General features: G+C 39.5%; 1 protein-coding gene across 2 annotated transcripts in view; it reads left to right on the top strand.

Moving 5' to 3' along the window:
* Positions 1-1,361: 1,361 nt before the first annotated feature.
* The window catches only part of KBTBD12 (kelch repeat and BTB domain containing 12), a 72,611-nt gene continuing 59,125 nt past the window's right edge, over positions 1,362-14,847 (top strand). The window contains exons 1-3 of one of the 2 annotated variants that reach the window (XM_049641111.1): positions 1,362-4,887; positions 8,306-8,576; positions 10,670-10,820. In XM_049641111.1, coding sequence (XP_049497068.1) covers positions 3,818-4,887; positions 8,306-8,576; positions 10,670-10,820 — 1,492 coding nt within the window. In that variant the 5' untranslated portion in view covers positions 1,362-3,817. The remainder of the gene's footprint in view (positions 4,888-8,305; positions 8,577-10,669; positions 10,821-14,847) is intronic. The other variant, XM_049641110.1, reaches the window with a different exon arrangement.

Here is a 14,847-nt window from a genome sequence, read left to right as displayed (position 1 = left end):
CACTGCAATGCCAGTATCTTCTCTACACCTTATACATACAGGAAACAATGCTGAGAATGTCTTTGAAATATGGTGGTGAGTTTAACTGCTTGGGTATTTTTCAGGGTTTCCATCAGCAAATTCATTTGGCCTATAAATACATAGAAATTTAGAGCATATTTCAGGAGGTGTGTAAAAGGCAATTGGAAGGAGGGGGTACTTAAATATTTACATGCATCTAAAAAATTCATAAATGTTTCTTCATAGTGTTTGTAACAGTTATTTTTGTTTTAAAAGTGTTTGTTGTTGTTGAAGCCAATGTTTGGGGCAGACAAGCTGCATCCAAATAAAGTATTTATGCAAGAAATTGATTTCTCTTTGGGGACCTTGGGAAAAATCAGATGATCATTTTGAAATAGGGATCTGACCATTACCCTTCCCAAAACTGCCCAGCTGGGTTTAAGCAGAGAAGTGGAGAATAGGCACCCAGATGGGATATTGTCCTACTCATGATCTAGAAAATGGATTTATTTATAACAGTAGAGCAAGAGTCATCGACCTGTGGCCTGTTTTTGTATAGCCCATAAGCTAAGAATGGATTTTATAATTTTAAATAGCTTTGAAAAATCAGAAGAATGTTAGGGTGCCTGGGTGGTTCAGTCTGTTGAGCGTCCAACTTTGGCCTAGGTCATGATGTCACTGTTCCAGAGTTGGAGCCCTCCCTGAGTCAGGCTGTGTGCTGACAGCTTAGAGCCTGGAACCTGTTTCAGATTCTGTGTCTCCCTCTCTCTCTCTCTGTCCCTCCCCCACTCATGCTCTGTCTCTAACTCTCAAAAATAAATAAACATTAAAAAAAAATTTTTTTGAAATCAGAAGAATGTTTCGTGACACATGAAAATATATGAAATTCAAGTTTCAATAGCCCTAAAACATTTCACTGGCACACAGCCAGGCTCCTTTGTTTATGTATCAGTTCTGGCTGCTTTTGCATTACAATGGCAGAGTTGAGCTGCGCAGAGACCCTAGAGCCTACAGAGCCTGAAATATTTAGTCTGTGGCCCTAGTTTGTCTGCACTTGCACAACAGGGAATGGTTAAGAGTACAGACTTTGGAGTCAGATGGAACTGGGTTCAAGACTCCGTTCCTGCACCTGTAAAATGTTGTGGCCATTTAACGAGAAGAGGTAAACTCAGAAGAGTGACTTAGTGATAGTTGTCTTCTGTCATGAAGAAATGAAGAAAGTTTCCATCTTTCTTTTACTTGACAATGTAATAGTAGAAAACATAAGAACATAACAAAAGTGAAATTTTACAACATATACAACTGCAAGTATCTTAGGCAACCTTTTCTTGATATTTTTGCACCTGCCACTTGTACCATAAGGACTCTTGAGTGTCAGTTCAGCAATCCCAGTTCAAACTAGCGTAAACAGTAAAGGAAATGGTTTGTCACTGAAACCTGAAAAATACAGATGTGCAGCATGTTTCGAACCCGTCGCTCTCTATTCTCTGCCTTCTTCCCTGTATTAGCTTTGTCCTCATGCTGGCTTATGGAGACGTGGCTGTAGCCGATCCAGACCTCTCATCTATATGACACATGGACACCTCCAACCATCGAACCAGAGACGTGAGCTTCACACTGATGAAGCCAACCTCAGGTCTCACACCATCCTTGAACCAGTCACAGTGGCCCTACCCCATTGACTCCAAGAGAAGGCAGGTTGGGATGCTGGGGGAAACCCAACATTGTCCACTGTAAAGTCATTTATAAGATACTACTATGTTTATAAAGAAAACAAACATATTGTACTAGTTAGTCCATTTTTTAACTCTCTTTGAAACTAATGCTGCCTGTGTTTTTATTAAGATAGCCCTATGCCACCAAACTCAACAAGGGTGGTTTGGTTCCTGCCTCAAAAATACAAAACCCTAGGGTTATGGTCATAATATTTGGGTCCCCAGCATCTCGTTTCTTCCTAGCAGCATCAAGGTCAACACTTTAGAAACTGACGAGTCTTAACTGCCTGCATTATACTAGATCTAGTGACCCTATCTGGAAACTGCTCTTGGCTTTCCAGCACTGGGATTGGTTATCCTCTGAGGGATACATATCCTCTTATGTATCCCTACAGATGGAATAGTAGAAATTTTCTAATACTTATTTCCTTATGAGGAAACTTTTCTGGTTTTCAGCTCAAGGTAACAGCTGCCATCTATAAAGTGAATTGTGTGTTTATGTACAAAGAAGCCCACGTAATATTATTTGGGCTACCCATAATGTGGTGTAGGAGAGCTCAGAAATATGATGACCTCCTAATTACCGATAATTGGATTCTCTTTGTAAAATCTAAAACAAATGAAAGTAAAAAGCAGAGGTCCGCTTTTAACCTGCAAGGCCTCACAAAGAAAGCCTTAAGCTTTTATTGAAATCAAGCTGAGCCATTAATGCTGGAAAATCTGGCAAAGAGGGTTTTATTCCTATTTGAAGTCTGTGCAGACTCTTAGATTGGCTGGTTGTTATAATTCCACACACTCTAGCGCAGTGATTTTTAGGTCTTATAGTTGCCATTACATACTTAAACATTCCTGTCATGCCTAACACTTGTTTCCTGAAATGAACTTTCATTCAACGCTGAAACAAGTGCCATTGCTCATTGAGACACAGTGAGAATGGAGATGGAGAAATTTCATCGAGATTTGATAGGGTTACAGAAATGTAGAAAATTTACAACCTCTATAGCTGACAAATTATGCTTTCATGTGATTGAAATAATCACCTCTCTTCCTCTCTTAACTCCTAGCACTGACTTTCCTACCATCATTTATTCTTATTGCTTACAGCTAATAGCCAAGTAAGAACTACAGAAGGGATGGGGCCTGGAGATCTGCTCTTCGCGTGAGGGTTGCTGACTCTAGAATGCCCTTCTTTAAATCCAAACAGCTCTTTAACTCCCTTGAAATACCCTGTTACCATTCCTCTGGGCAAGGTGAAGACGAGCTTAAAGAGACTTCTGATTAGACCAGTGCTTTTTAAGGGCGGAAGTGAGTCCATCTACGCCATGAGGAAGTCAGGAACCAAGAGAAGCTGAGCAAGGAGTGGGGATAGAGACACAGGCTGGCTTTGGGGTCCTTTCTAAGTTTAGGATGAGTTAGTTCTGAGTTTCAAGTATTGTAAATTCTCAGGTCAGCAGACATTTGGTTGTGCTTTGCAAAGCACTGTTTTGAGTTGTTTGCCCCGTAGCAAAAGTTTGCACAGAACTTTAATGGACTTCTTTTCTCGGCCATCCTGTATGGTTTTGTGGCCATTAAACATGTGGGTGTGTTTCTTTGGGAGGGTGCACATAACATTTTCAATGATGCATCTCCTCAGAGAGAAGGCTACCTGCTGCCCCTGCCTCCTTTGCTTGCCGGCCAGCTGTATTTGGTAACTGGAAATGTATTTGCAAAACATGCCAGCTTATCACCTCTCTCTCCATTCACCTTGGAAGGGAGGACTTTCCAGCCCTCCTAGAAAAATCTCTGCTGCTGATTAGGTTAATGTTGTCAGTAGTTAATAATTTACTGTTTATGCAATCAATGGCATTATTTTTAGACACAAAAGTGGTTGTCTTAAACTCTGTTTGGAGTGGATAATATTTATTTACAAATACTTCTTAGTACTAACGCTCCATATTTAAATTACAGAGAATTTTTTTCTTACAAGAAAACATTCTTTTCTCTCCCTCAGGAGTGTTACAGGACATCTCTGTTGCTTTGTGAGTAATCAGACATGCAAATAGCCCCACAAGAATCAAGCTAAATTTAAAGAAGACTTACTTAGCAACATTGAAAAGTGTATCATGGAGTTCAAGGCTGAGGAAAAAGAAAAATACCAACATAGCTTGAATTTACTGAATAAAGTTAAGAACATGAAAGAATTAGCAGAAATGATTGACGTAGTACTCATAGCAGAAGGGGAGAAATTTCCTTGCCACAGGCTGGTCCTGGCTGCATTTAGTCCTTATTTCAAAGCTATGTTCACTTGTGGACTGCTTGAATGTACTCAAAGGGAAGTCATACTTCATGACATTACAGCAGAAAGTGTGTCAGTGATATTGAACTACATGTACAATGCGGCTTTGGAGATCAACAATGCCAATGTACAGACCGTAGCTATGGCTGCCTACTTTATGCAGATGGAAGAAATCTTTAGTGTGTGTCAAAAATACATGATGGACCATATGGATGCCTCGAACTGTGTAGGTATCTATTATTTTGCAAAGCAGATTGGAGCTGAAGATTTATCCGATCAATCAAAGAAATATTTATATCAGCACTTTGCTGAGGTGAGCTTACATGAAGAAATACTAGAAATCGGAGCACACCAATTTCTGACGCTTATTAAATCGGATGACTTGAACATATCCAGGGAGGAGAGCATCCTGGACTTAGTCCTGAGATGGGTAAATCATAACCAAGAATTGCGCACAGAACATCTTGTTGAGCTTTTGAAGCAGGTCAGATTGGAACTTATAAATCCTTCTTTTTTAAGACAAGCCCTAAAAAGGAACACAATGCTTCTGTGTGATGCAGCTTGCATTGACATCATTCAAAACGCATTCAAAGCCATCAAGACACCCCAGCAGCACTCTCTAAATCTTCGTTATGGCATGGAGACTACTAGTCTTTTGCTTTGCATTGGCAACAATTCTTCAGGAATCAGGTCAAGACACAGGAACTATGGGGAGGCCAGTTTTTGTTATGATCCCGCTTCACGGAAGACCTATTTCATTTCATCTCCCAAGTATGGAGAGGGTTTGGGAACCGTGTGTGCTGGTGTCGTCACGGAAAACAACACTATAATTGTGGCCGGAGAAGCAAGTGCCTCCAAACTCGCTAGACAAAAGAACAAGAATGTTGAAATCTATAGGTTTGTATCTAGCAAATATTTGTAAATTGGTTTTAATTATCTTGACTCTAGCAACAGTAGAAGGAAATACTTCCCAAAGAGCGATCATGTCTTAATTACATGTAGTCAAAATTACCCCGTAATTTCATATTCTACATATGTATATCATTCATAATGAAATCACCCACATTCTAAAATTATTTTTCTCCTTTTGTTAAGAGCATACAGCTGGATTTCTATAAGGTAAATGTATATATATTATGACTCCATTGTATATTTTCATGCTTAGCTTTCATTTCTGATCCAAAAGAAAGGGTGTAATTGAGGGGCTCCTGGGTGGCTCGGTCGGTTAAGTGTCTGACTTGGCTCAGGTCATGCATGATCTCATGGTTTGTGGGTTCCAGCCCCACATCAGGCTCTGTGCTGACAGCTCAGAGCCTGCTTTGGATACTCTCTCCCTCTCTCTCTCTGCCCCTTGAACTCATTCTCTCTCTCTCTCTCTCTCTCAAAAATAAATAATAAACTTAAAAAAAAATAAAGTGTGTAATTGATTAGGTTTTGAAGAGCTTGTTGATATAACTTAACAAGAAGAAAAGTTTATTGATTCCTTTGAGCTGATTTTCTAGTTCATAATTCAGAGGAACAAGTAATTTTTTTTTCTCAACCAAAAATTACTAATTATCTATCAGTTTTCACTCTGTATTCTTAATTTGTAGATCTTTCCTAAACCTTAATAGTGTAAAATGTTTGTGGTCTAAGAAAGCTTCAAATCCTAGAATCATAAAAGGAACGAGTGTCTGCTAAGAGGTAGCATAGGTCTTGTATGTGAGGAGGATGTGTCTGTTTACTGTTTATTCAGCAAGTCTTCAGAGAGCATTCAGGTCTTCAGCTAACTGGGTAAGTGAGAAATAGGCACCTAGAATAAATACTAGGTAGAAAAGCTCTCCTTCAGTATCCTTCCCCTCTCAGTTCCCTCTTACGAGGGTTTGTTCAGACTTTTCAGTGAGAAAGTTCCTCTTCATGGCAAAGTTGGGAGGAAGAATTAAGAGGTCTATTATTTTTCTGTCATCTCTTAACACTCCATCATCTCTTTTGAACTGTAGGCCTGTCCCTTTTTTACCATCATCTCCCCTAGTAGTGATAGGGGAAGGACTGCAGAGCCCTGGGTGAGTGACCTGGCCCTATGCCCATGGGGACCAAGCATGTCCCTAGGAAGCAAGAACAGTCTTCCTCAGAATAATCAGGTATAGACTACAGAGCCAGGCTATCAGATCCCTCGGTGTCCCTCTTTTCATCGTAGAGCCTCTTGTACAGGTACCTTGGGTTCTTTAGATTGCTACTTTGCTTCCTCGTCAAGACAGGCTGCAGTTCTGTCATTATTTGTTTTAAGTATACTTTCTTATTTTGAGAGAGACAGAGAACGAGCAAGGGGAGGGACAGAGAGAGAGGGGAAGAGAGAGAATCCCAAGCAGGCCCCGCACTGTCAACACAGAGCCTGATGCAGGGCTTGATCTCATGAACCATGAGATCATGACCTGAGCTAAAATCAAGAGTCGGACGCTTAACAGACTGAACTGCCGAGGTGCCCCTAGTAGGTCATTTCTTTAAAAAAAAAAAAAAAAAAAAAAAGATCTACCTTTCCATCTTCTTTAACTCTCCCTCATACTTCAGTTATACAAACAGCTGAGGATATAAGGGCTGTCTTTACACTTTCAGCCTCTGTGAATGCTGAACCTCTTTTGTCAGTCTTTTTATGTTCTATCCATTTCTCTTAATAATATGTTCTATACTTTTATCTGGTCCTTTTCTCCTTCCCATTTTCATTTTAAAGTATCAAAACAAAAATCAGATTAGCAAGCCTGCCCAGAAAACGTGTACTTCCCAACCCTCATGGGACATATTTCATCCTTGGCTTGTTCTCTTAAACCATGTCTCAGTAAGCCAAAACCCCATTCTTTTAGTTCTCTTGATATACTAATAAATTGGCTTTACTTCAGTATTCCCCCATCCGTGACACCTAGCCCTCCTTCCTCTTCTGAAACCCAATACAATTAAAAGTACTGGTGAAAATTCCAACTGTGATTCAAGGGACCGGTGTCCTACCTAGAATTGCATAGACAACAACTAGCATTAAGGTTCTGCATTCAGATTGTGACAAACCAGACATGCCCTCTAGGAAAGGAATGTAATCTTCCAACTTCCCTGTCAAGCCCTAAGTAAGCAGTTATCTCTGGGGAAGAATATAAGAATTGGCCAGAACTGCTGGGGAAAACTCCTATAATCCTGTTAACTGTCAAATGTTTGATGCAAAATAAGTAGTCTGTACTTTAAAACTGTACTCTGTATAGAACACTCATGGTTTCTTCATTTGTTTCCAAACAGAATAACTTTTCTTATTTTCCACATTTTCCTGGTTTTGTTTTAGTTTTGAATTCCAGAATACATTCTGGATTTCCTGGGACAGATCTAATTTCACACCTCACTGTCCCCATGAGTAATTTTGTCCATCTTAGACTGTGTGTCCCAAATCATGATTGGAGAAAACAGACTTCCTATTATCAAGAGGCAAGACAAAGGATACCCACAAGATCATATATTTAGTGACTCTATAATGCGCCACACACACACACACAATCAAAGTGTCAGACTCTAGGAGATATTGAGAAACCAATATCCTGGTGTCTCTACCACCCCAAACCCTTCTCAGACAGATACACTTATTCATGGAAGAAATTACGGAAATTAGCATACCCAGAGCATTAACGTAGATGCTAAATGTATCAGACACCTACAGGTGCTCTTGACTCTGTTCTCAGCCAGTTAGAACTACAAGAAGAATCCTTAAAATTCTACATAGCATACATTGTCCCATTAAAAATCTCTGAATTGAGGTATTTTGAGTTTGCTGGAAAGCTGCTTGCTTGAATATGGTATTAAAGTGAGACTTCTACTCCACAGACTAATACATTGTGCCATTTTTTCATTTTTACTTATTCCTCCTTTCTAGTAAAATTACAAAGGATTTTCTGAAAGACTTCCTATTCTTGATTTGCTTTCCCGGAACTAGGAAATGAAAGCTATCACCTATACTTTGTCAGTATATTTTCTAAAATTCTACTCCTGAAGCCAAGACGACACTGTATGTTAACTAACTTGAATTTAAACTAAATTAATCAATAAATAATAACTACCAAAATAAATAAATTCTGCAGAGAGATACGGTTAATTGTTTCTATGCACATTAGAGTCTGTTCATCAACCCTTGCCAAAAAAAAGAAGCACAAACCTGTATTACTATCTTATATTAATGTGTCTTCCTCATACCAATAGTAGGACCCAGATCATGTTGTTTGTAGCTGGAAAAGAAACTTAAGTATGTTTCTCGGGTAAGTTGTGTTCCAGTTAACACTAATCCCAGGTTCTCTCTCTTAATTGGCAGGTATCATGACAGAGGGAACCAGTTTTGGGAGAAGTTATGCACAGCTGAATTTCGAGAGCTCTACGCTCTGGGCTGTGTCTGTAATGACCTCTATGTTATAGGAGGACAGATGAAAGTCAAAAACCAGTATCTCATCACAAACTGTGTCGATAAATACTCAATAGAACGGGACAGTTGGAGAAGGGTGTCTCCCCTTCCACTGCAGTTGGCGTGCCATGCCGTAGTCACGGTGAATAATAAACTTTACGTGATCGGAGGCTGGACCCCTCAGGTTAAGAAATTTCCTGCATCCCTAACTGGCATGGCCGTGCCGCGTCTGGTTGCTGTGTTGAAAAATGTACTCGTGGAACACTAAAAGAGCATGACTTATATTTGGGTAAAATGCCTTTTACTTTATAGAATATTAAACTTAAGATTGTAAAGTGTTAAAGCATTTTAGGGGAATGAATTTTAAAGTGTGTTATTCATAGATATGACTTCATTCAGTATTCATGCTATGCTCTTTATAATCCTTCCCATTCTTGCTAATTATGAAAGATGCTTATGCTGAGGAATTATCTGTGGGGAGCATCTAAGTTAGAGGCAGAGAAGCTGGATCTTCATGCCGCTTCTGTCTGCTCAATAGTTGTGTGAGCCAAGGCCAAGTAACTCCGAGGTCTCTTCTAAATATAAAGCTCTTACTCTAACCAGGAAGCCAGAATACCCAACCTGTGATGGTACGATCATTGCCACAAAAGTATATTGTCACTGGAAACACTTCATGTCTTTGCTGAGCACCAGCAGATATAGAAACCAGGATACCGTTTGTGGTAAAGCCCTGCGAGGAGATACACGCCGAGATGGCAAAGTCAGTAGAGTGTGACCACAGCGGCCCTTCCTTCTCTCTGTGGCCGTCCCTCCCAGTGCCCTGAGCTCTCACAGCAGTAACATGCCAGCTGCCTTCTGCCTTGGCCTGCGGGTCTTCCTTATAAAAACTCTTCTCCGTAGCTCACTGTCCATCCTCATATCAAAAAGTCAACCTCTTTCAGCCCATAGGATTTCTTGTTTTGGAAATTCGCCTTGTGATCAAACTGATGCTTTTTGCATTCATTTCACGAGCTTGGATTTTGCCATTTATCATACCTGTTTTTAAAACTTAAACTCCGCATTTAATGCTTCGTGAAATTTGTGCTGTGCGTCAAGAAGCAGTACAGATTTAATCACAGCTAGTAGCCGAGACCTGACTGATTATGTGTAGTTAAGCTTTTCAGAGCTATCCATTTTATAGTTAATATTGCATGAATAAGCTCCAAAGACAACATAGAAGCTTTTCTTTGGTTTTTTTCCCACTAAAATAAAGATCAAATACTTAAAAATGAGAAGGAAAATTAAAACAGTAAAGTCAACAATGTTCCTGTATAACGTCTTCACACAAATGGCACATGAATATTTACCGTACAACAAAAGCATTTGCAGGGCTGTAACTACAGAGCATTAAACTGAAAGCTCACGTGGGTTCGTGATTGTATCACAGTGATCATAACCCCTGGTGGATTTAAAGTAATTAAATTAATTACAACTTTCATAAGTATGGCAATTATTTCTATATCAAACACCTGCATCCAAAACAAAAGCCATTTAAGCATCCTTAGACTGAGGCCATAAAAGTTCTTGACACATTGAAGACAAAACACATCACTTCACCTAAAGTTTATGATTAGGGAAAACCATATTCTTGTGTGTAAGAATAAACAGTTCAATTTTTACTGTTTCTAGTCATTAAAAATGTATGTAAATAAATACATTAAAATAACTGCAAATAATTTATATTAATCCATAAATCTTAAAAATTGAGTTCAGACCATTCCCATATAGGTCGTAATTATAGTGTAAAAATACTCTAATGATTAAAACACTAAAACGTTTTTATAATTTCATTCCATTTGGATTAGAAAAATATTAAAAAGAAAAATGCCTTATGAATTATTAAAATTAGTCTGTTGCAAATATTATTAAACTCTAGCCCAATAACGTTTGCGGAAATAAAATTACACTTTAAATACTGTTCAAGAAAGTTTGGTTTCATTTTTAAGGCTCTGCCATCACTTCATTTTCTAAAAAATGCTGCCTTGTCTCATGGCTAAGATCACAGATTGTTTGCTGTAGGCCGACACCCTAGCTCCATTATTACAGAACATCAATTCCTCTGACATTGACAGAGTCCTCATCACCCCAAGTCACGGGATCTGGTGTGTTTGTGAGTGTGAGTCACAACAGCTAACTTCTATTCATCTCCTTGGCTGTCTGCTTTGATTAATTGCACTCATGCACTCACAGAGATTTCTAAATGGTATGTTATTACATCGGCTGTCATATTTCACACAGATGGATCTTCCTGATGAAGAACCAGATCGACTAAGCAACCGACTGTTGCAGTATGACCCCAGCCAAGATCAATGGACAGAGCGGGCGCCCATGAAGTTCTCTAAGTACCGATTCAGTACAGCCGTAGTCAACAGTGAGATTTATGTTTTGGGTAAGAAGCAGCAGATTGCTAAAAGAGTATAACTACTTTTATTTTCCTGAGCAGTTCACCTCAGTAAAAATGACATATTCTTCCTTCCTCTTGCATCCCAGTTCAGATGTATCTATAACTAGCCAAAAATGTTCTTTTGTTTCTTGTTTTTCTAGTAAAGTCCACTGACTTATTGAAAGCAAAATTATTTGTATGGAATTTTCAGGTCCCTTGGAATGCAAGAACAGTAGTGATACATCTTTATATATACTATCAACTAAAATATTTTGAAATGGGAATAAGCCTTTGGCCACCTTTAGTTGATGCAATGTGGGTCTTAGCAACCTTGATTGTCTCTGCTTATAGAAGATTCAGCCACTATAGGTAAGACACCAGTTATGCCAACCCCCTTCATTTTGCCTCACCTACCAAATTCCTGTAGAGGTATTATCAAATAATTCTCATCTGAATGCATTTTTTTTTTCTTATGTCCTAAATATGTGTGGTCTTGTCCTAACCAGTAGGGAATGGTGTAAGACTGGTTCATACCCACTAAAGTGGGTAGAAAATCTAGAACATCTCCTAAGTTTCCCCTGTCCTTCTTCACTTCTTGTTTTTTCCTCTTTTATTATGTCCTTGGCTCTTCTAAGCAGATTCCATCACTTCCTGTCCCTCTCCCACTGTCCTGCTCCTGTGTAGGAAAGGGTGAGACTGGGACAAGGAAGCGGACTTGGCAGGTAAACTGATAAGTATGCCAGTATTGTTTATGTCATCTCATCCACATTGATGACTAACTGGAAAAAACACAGGGAAGGTGATGGGTACCAAAGAGATGGCAAAGAAAAAACGCGAGATATGGGCTCAGAGCAAACCAAGCATTTGAATAGCTTTTTTTTTTTTTTTGCTAAAAGGAAGCCATTATCTCTTGGCTGCCTGCACAGCATGAAGCAAAATAATTAATGCACTCAAATATTAATAGTTTTATAATTTTAAGAACATTATGCAACATAATTTACAACTACCTCAGTTATGAGACTCGTAATTATAATCAAGTTTTTCCTCTGGAAATATATCTGTTACTTGGTAATAACCATATGCTGTGTCATAGGCCCAGAAGAGACCATATCTAAACTAGAATAGATTGCCTAGGACAGATATATAACTCCGGGGAGGGAAGGGCCGATCTCCTAATTATATTAAAGTTGGAGGCAGTCAAAAGAGGGATAAAAGTGATGTATCAATTGAACAAAAATGAGATTTCCCCTAATGTGGAGCCACGGCTAGGCTAGATGTGGGATAAAAATGTAAATTTTTGTTTGTTTTTTGGGTAAGTTAGATGGGGGAAAGGAACCTTAGAGACAAATTTTGGAGCTTATGCTTCTTGGCACGAACAAATGTCCACAGCTGAATGAAAGGAGGTAGATGTTAAAGGACCCGTAAGATTTGGGTAGGTGAGGAGAGAAAAGAGCCCACCCGGGAAGAGAGATCATGTGGAGGGGCAGGAAAGAAAACGAGTAGGGAGAAAGCATAAGCAGAGGTTTGGAGGTGAGAATGAAGGTAGTAAGAATAGAGAATGGAAGGAGAGTGAGTAAATGAGCCTACCAGGAGCAGGGAACTGTGGGAGATAGAGAGTTTACAGGTAAGTTGGGAGCCAGTTACAAAGGCCTATAGTAGAGAATTGAGAATAGTAATAAGTAGTGAGAAACCATGCAGAAGCAACATGATTAAAGAATGTTTGGGGAATGTCAGTGAGGCAAGGATTAAAGAACAGATCAATGGTGAGAAGAAACTAGATATGGAAAAGACCAGTCAGGAAGGCTTTTGTAGTAACTTAGAATCTAGTTTCTGAATATTCAGAACTGAGAACCGGTCTCATAATCACTCAAATGAATGTCGCCCACTTGTAAGATTCAAACCAAAAAAGCCAACGTTCCCAACATTCGCTACTTAATACCCAAATATACTTACCAGCTTTGAAACGGAATGAAGTTCAGCTGTTTAAGGACTTTTGTGGTAGCCTTAGTTCAAATATCATTGTTTATAGTATGTGTAACTGGAATTTGGGCAAATACCACATAGAACCCTAAAACCTTATCAGTGTCAATGGTTCACACAGGAGCCTTACAGTCATTTGTTACTTGTTTTAGCGAAAGCCCTGTCTACTTTTGGGAATCTATATGTGCCCCACTGTGATGGGGGTCACTGCCAGTTACTATAACAATAACCCCTCCCCCTGATACCTGTAATAGACTTAATTTCTTACTATGTCCTAGTTAGTCTAGAGGCTACTCCAAAATAACAACCTCTGAAATCTCCTTTACCATAGAAGCAGTGTGGTAAAGTGGGGAAGGTACCAGCTTTGGAATTGAGTAGATTTGGATTGAGATCCTGACTCTACCATTTATTACTTACATGTCCTTGGCCTAGTAAATACATATATATTTTTTTGCTAACATTAAAATTGGCATGGCTACCTCTTATTAGAGTCAAGATTAAATAAAACAAGGTATGTAAAATCCCTACAATGTAAGTGTTCAGACATTATTATAACTACTGTATTTTTTAGCTCCTTTCTGTTACAGACACTTTGCTGAATTCTTTGCATAAAGAAATTCACTTAATGCTTATAAAAAACTGATACAGTATTAACTCTCCTGTATGGAACACTAGATATCTAGACTGATTCTTCCAGTGGAAATACCAAAAAAATGTTGAGAAAACATGTTTTAAATTTTCTGAGAAGCCTCTACACTTTGTGTGGCAGTAAGAATTTAGCAGGCCAACAGCAAAGTGAGAGCAGGCTTCCGGCTATTGAAGAAGTGAATGAGTTGACATCCTCTCCTCAATAAGCAATTATAAAACCAGAGTTTTCTAAACAACCCTATCAGGTCTCTAGAAACCAACCAAAGATAACAAATTGAGAAGAGCTTCGCTTCTCAAAACTGCTGAACTTGACGTGAGTCTTCAGGCAATCCTTGGCATTCTTTCCTGAGCTGCCCCAATTTCCCGCCCCACTTGATTCAGCCCGATGCTTCTACCAAACTGGGCTACCTATGAAAACTAGCATCTCTGTTTGACGGGGGGGGCTGACATGTTTGGGAGTGAAGGGTGGGAAACCCACACTCACAGTGACAAATGGGAAAAGGCTGCATCTCTCCTAAGCTGAGCTTTTAGTCCTGGTCAGGATAGCAGCAGACAAGAGAATTAGCCAAAAATTTAATAGGGATCTTCCAGGGAAATCCTGGAAATGAGAGTCATGGAGGGGCCTGATAAATGCTCCACACATCCCTAGAGACTAGGAAAGCTATACAGACATGCAGCCCAGAAGAGGATACAAGTTCTTCACACATTCCTGGACGACTGGGAGGCTGAGCACATGTACAGAGATCTGAGAAAGCCAAGCAGAAGGTTAAAGTCATGGTAGACTCGAAAACTACCTGAGCTTTGAATGTGCTCCCAACCTACACATAGACCCACCCAGTGAGGCTGGAAGCCTTACTAGTGTTTGACTACAACAGTTAGTCATTGAGGAGACCTAAGCCATGAAGACATAAGAGTAACCCCTATGCTGAAGAGAGAGAGAGAGAATTTTAAAAAATGAAGCAGAGACAGAAACAAACCACAGGGGAGGCGTATTCAATCTGAGCAAATTACTTAAAAACAAACAACAGCAACAACAACAACAACAACAAAAATACCCTAGGGGTGGAAATAAAATTAAAAATTGCTACAATATATTATTTTAAATGTCTAGTTACCAGCAAAGATTTACAGCACAAAGAAAAATAAACAGGGAAGTGTAACCCATGCTGGGCAGGGGCACGGGAGCATTCAATAAAATCTGTCTCTGGGTGGCTCCTGATGTTGGATTTAGCAGGCATAGGCTTCAAAATAGCTTTTTAAAAAGTGTTTTTTAGGGGCGCCTGGGTGGCTCAGTCGGTTGAGTGTCCGACTTCGGCTCAGGTCATGATCTCACAGTCTGTGGGTTCGAGCCCCGCATCGGGCTCTGTGCTGACAGCTCAGAGCCTGGAGCCTGTTTCCAATCCTG

Source organism: Panthera uncia, chromosome A2 (assembly GCF_023721935.1).
Source record: "Panthera uncia isolate 11264 chromosome A2, Puncia_PCG_1.0, whole genome shotgun sequence".
Classification (NCBI taxonomy): domain Eukaryota; kingdom Metazoa; phylum Chordata; class Mammalia; order Carnivora; family Felidae; genus Panthera; species Panthera uncia.
This window is presented reverse-complemented; position numbering and strand designations above follow the sequence as displayed.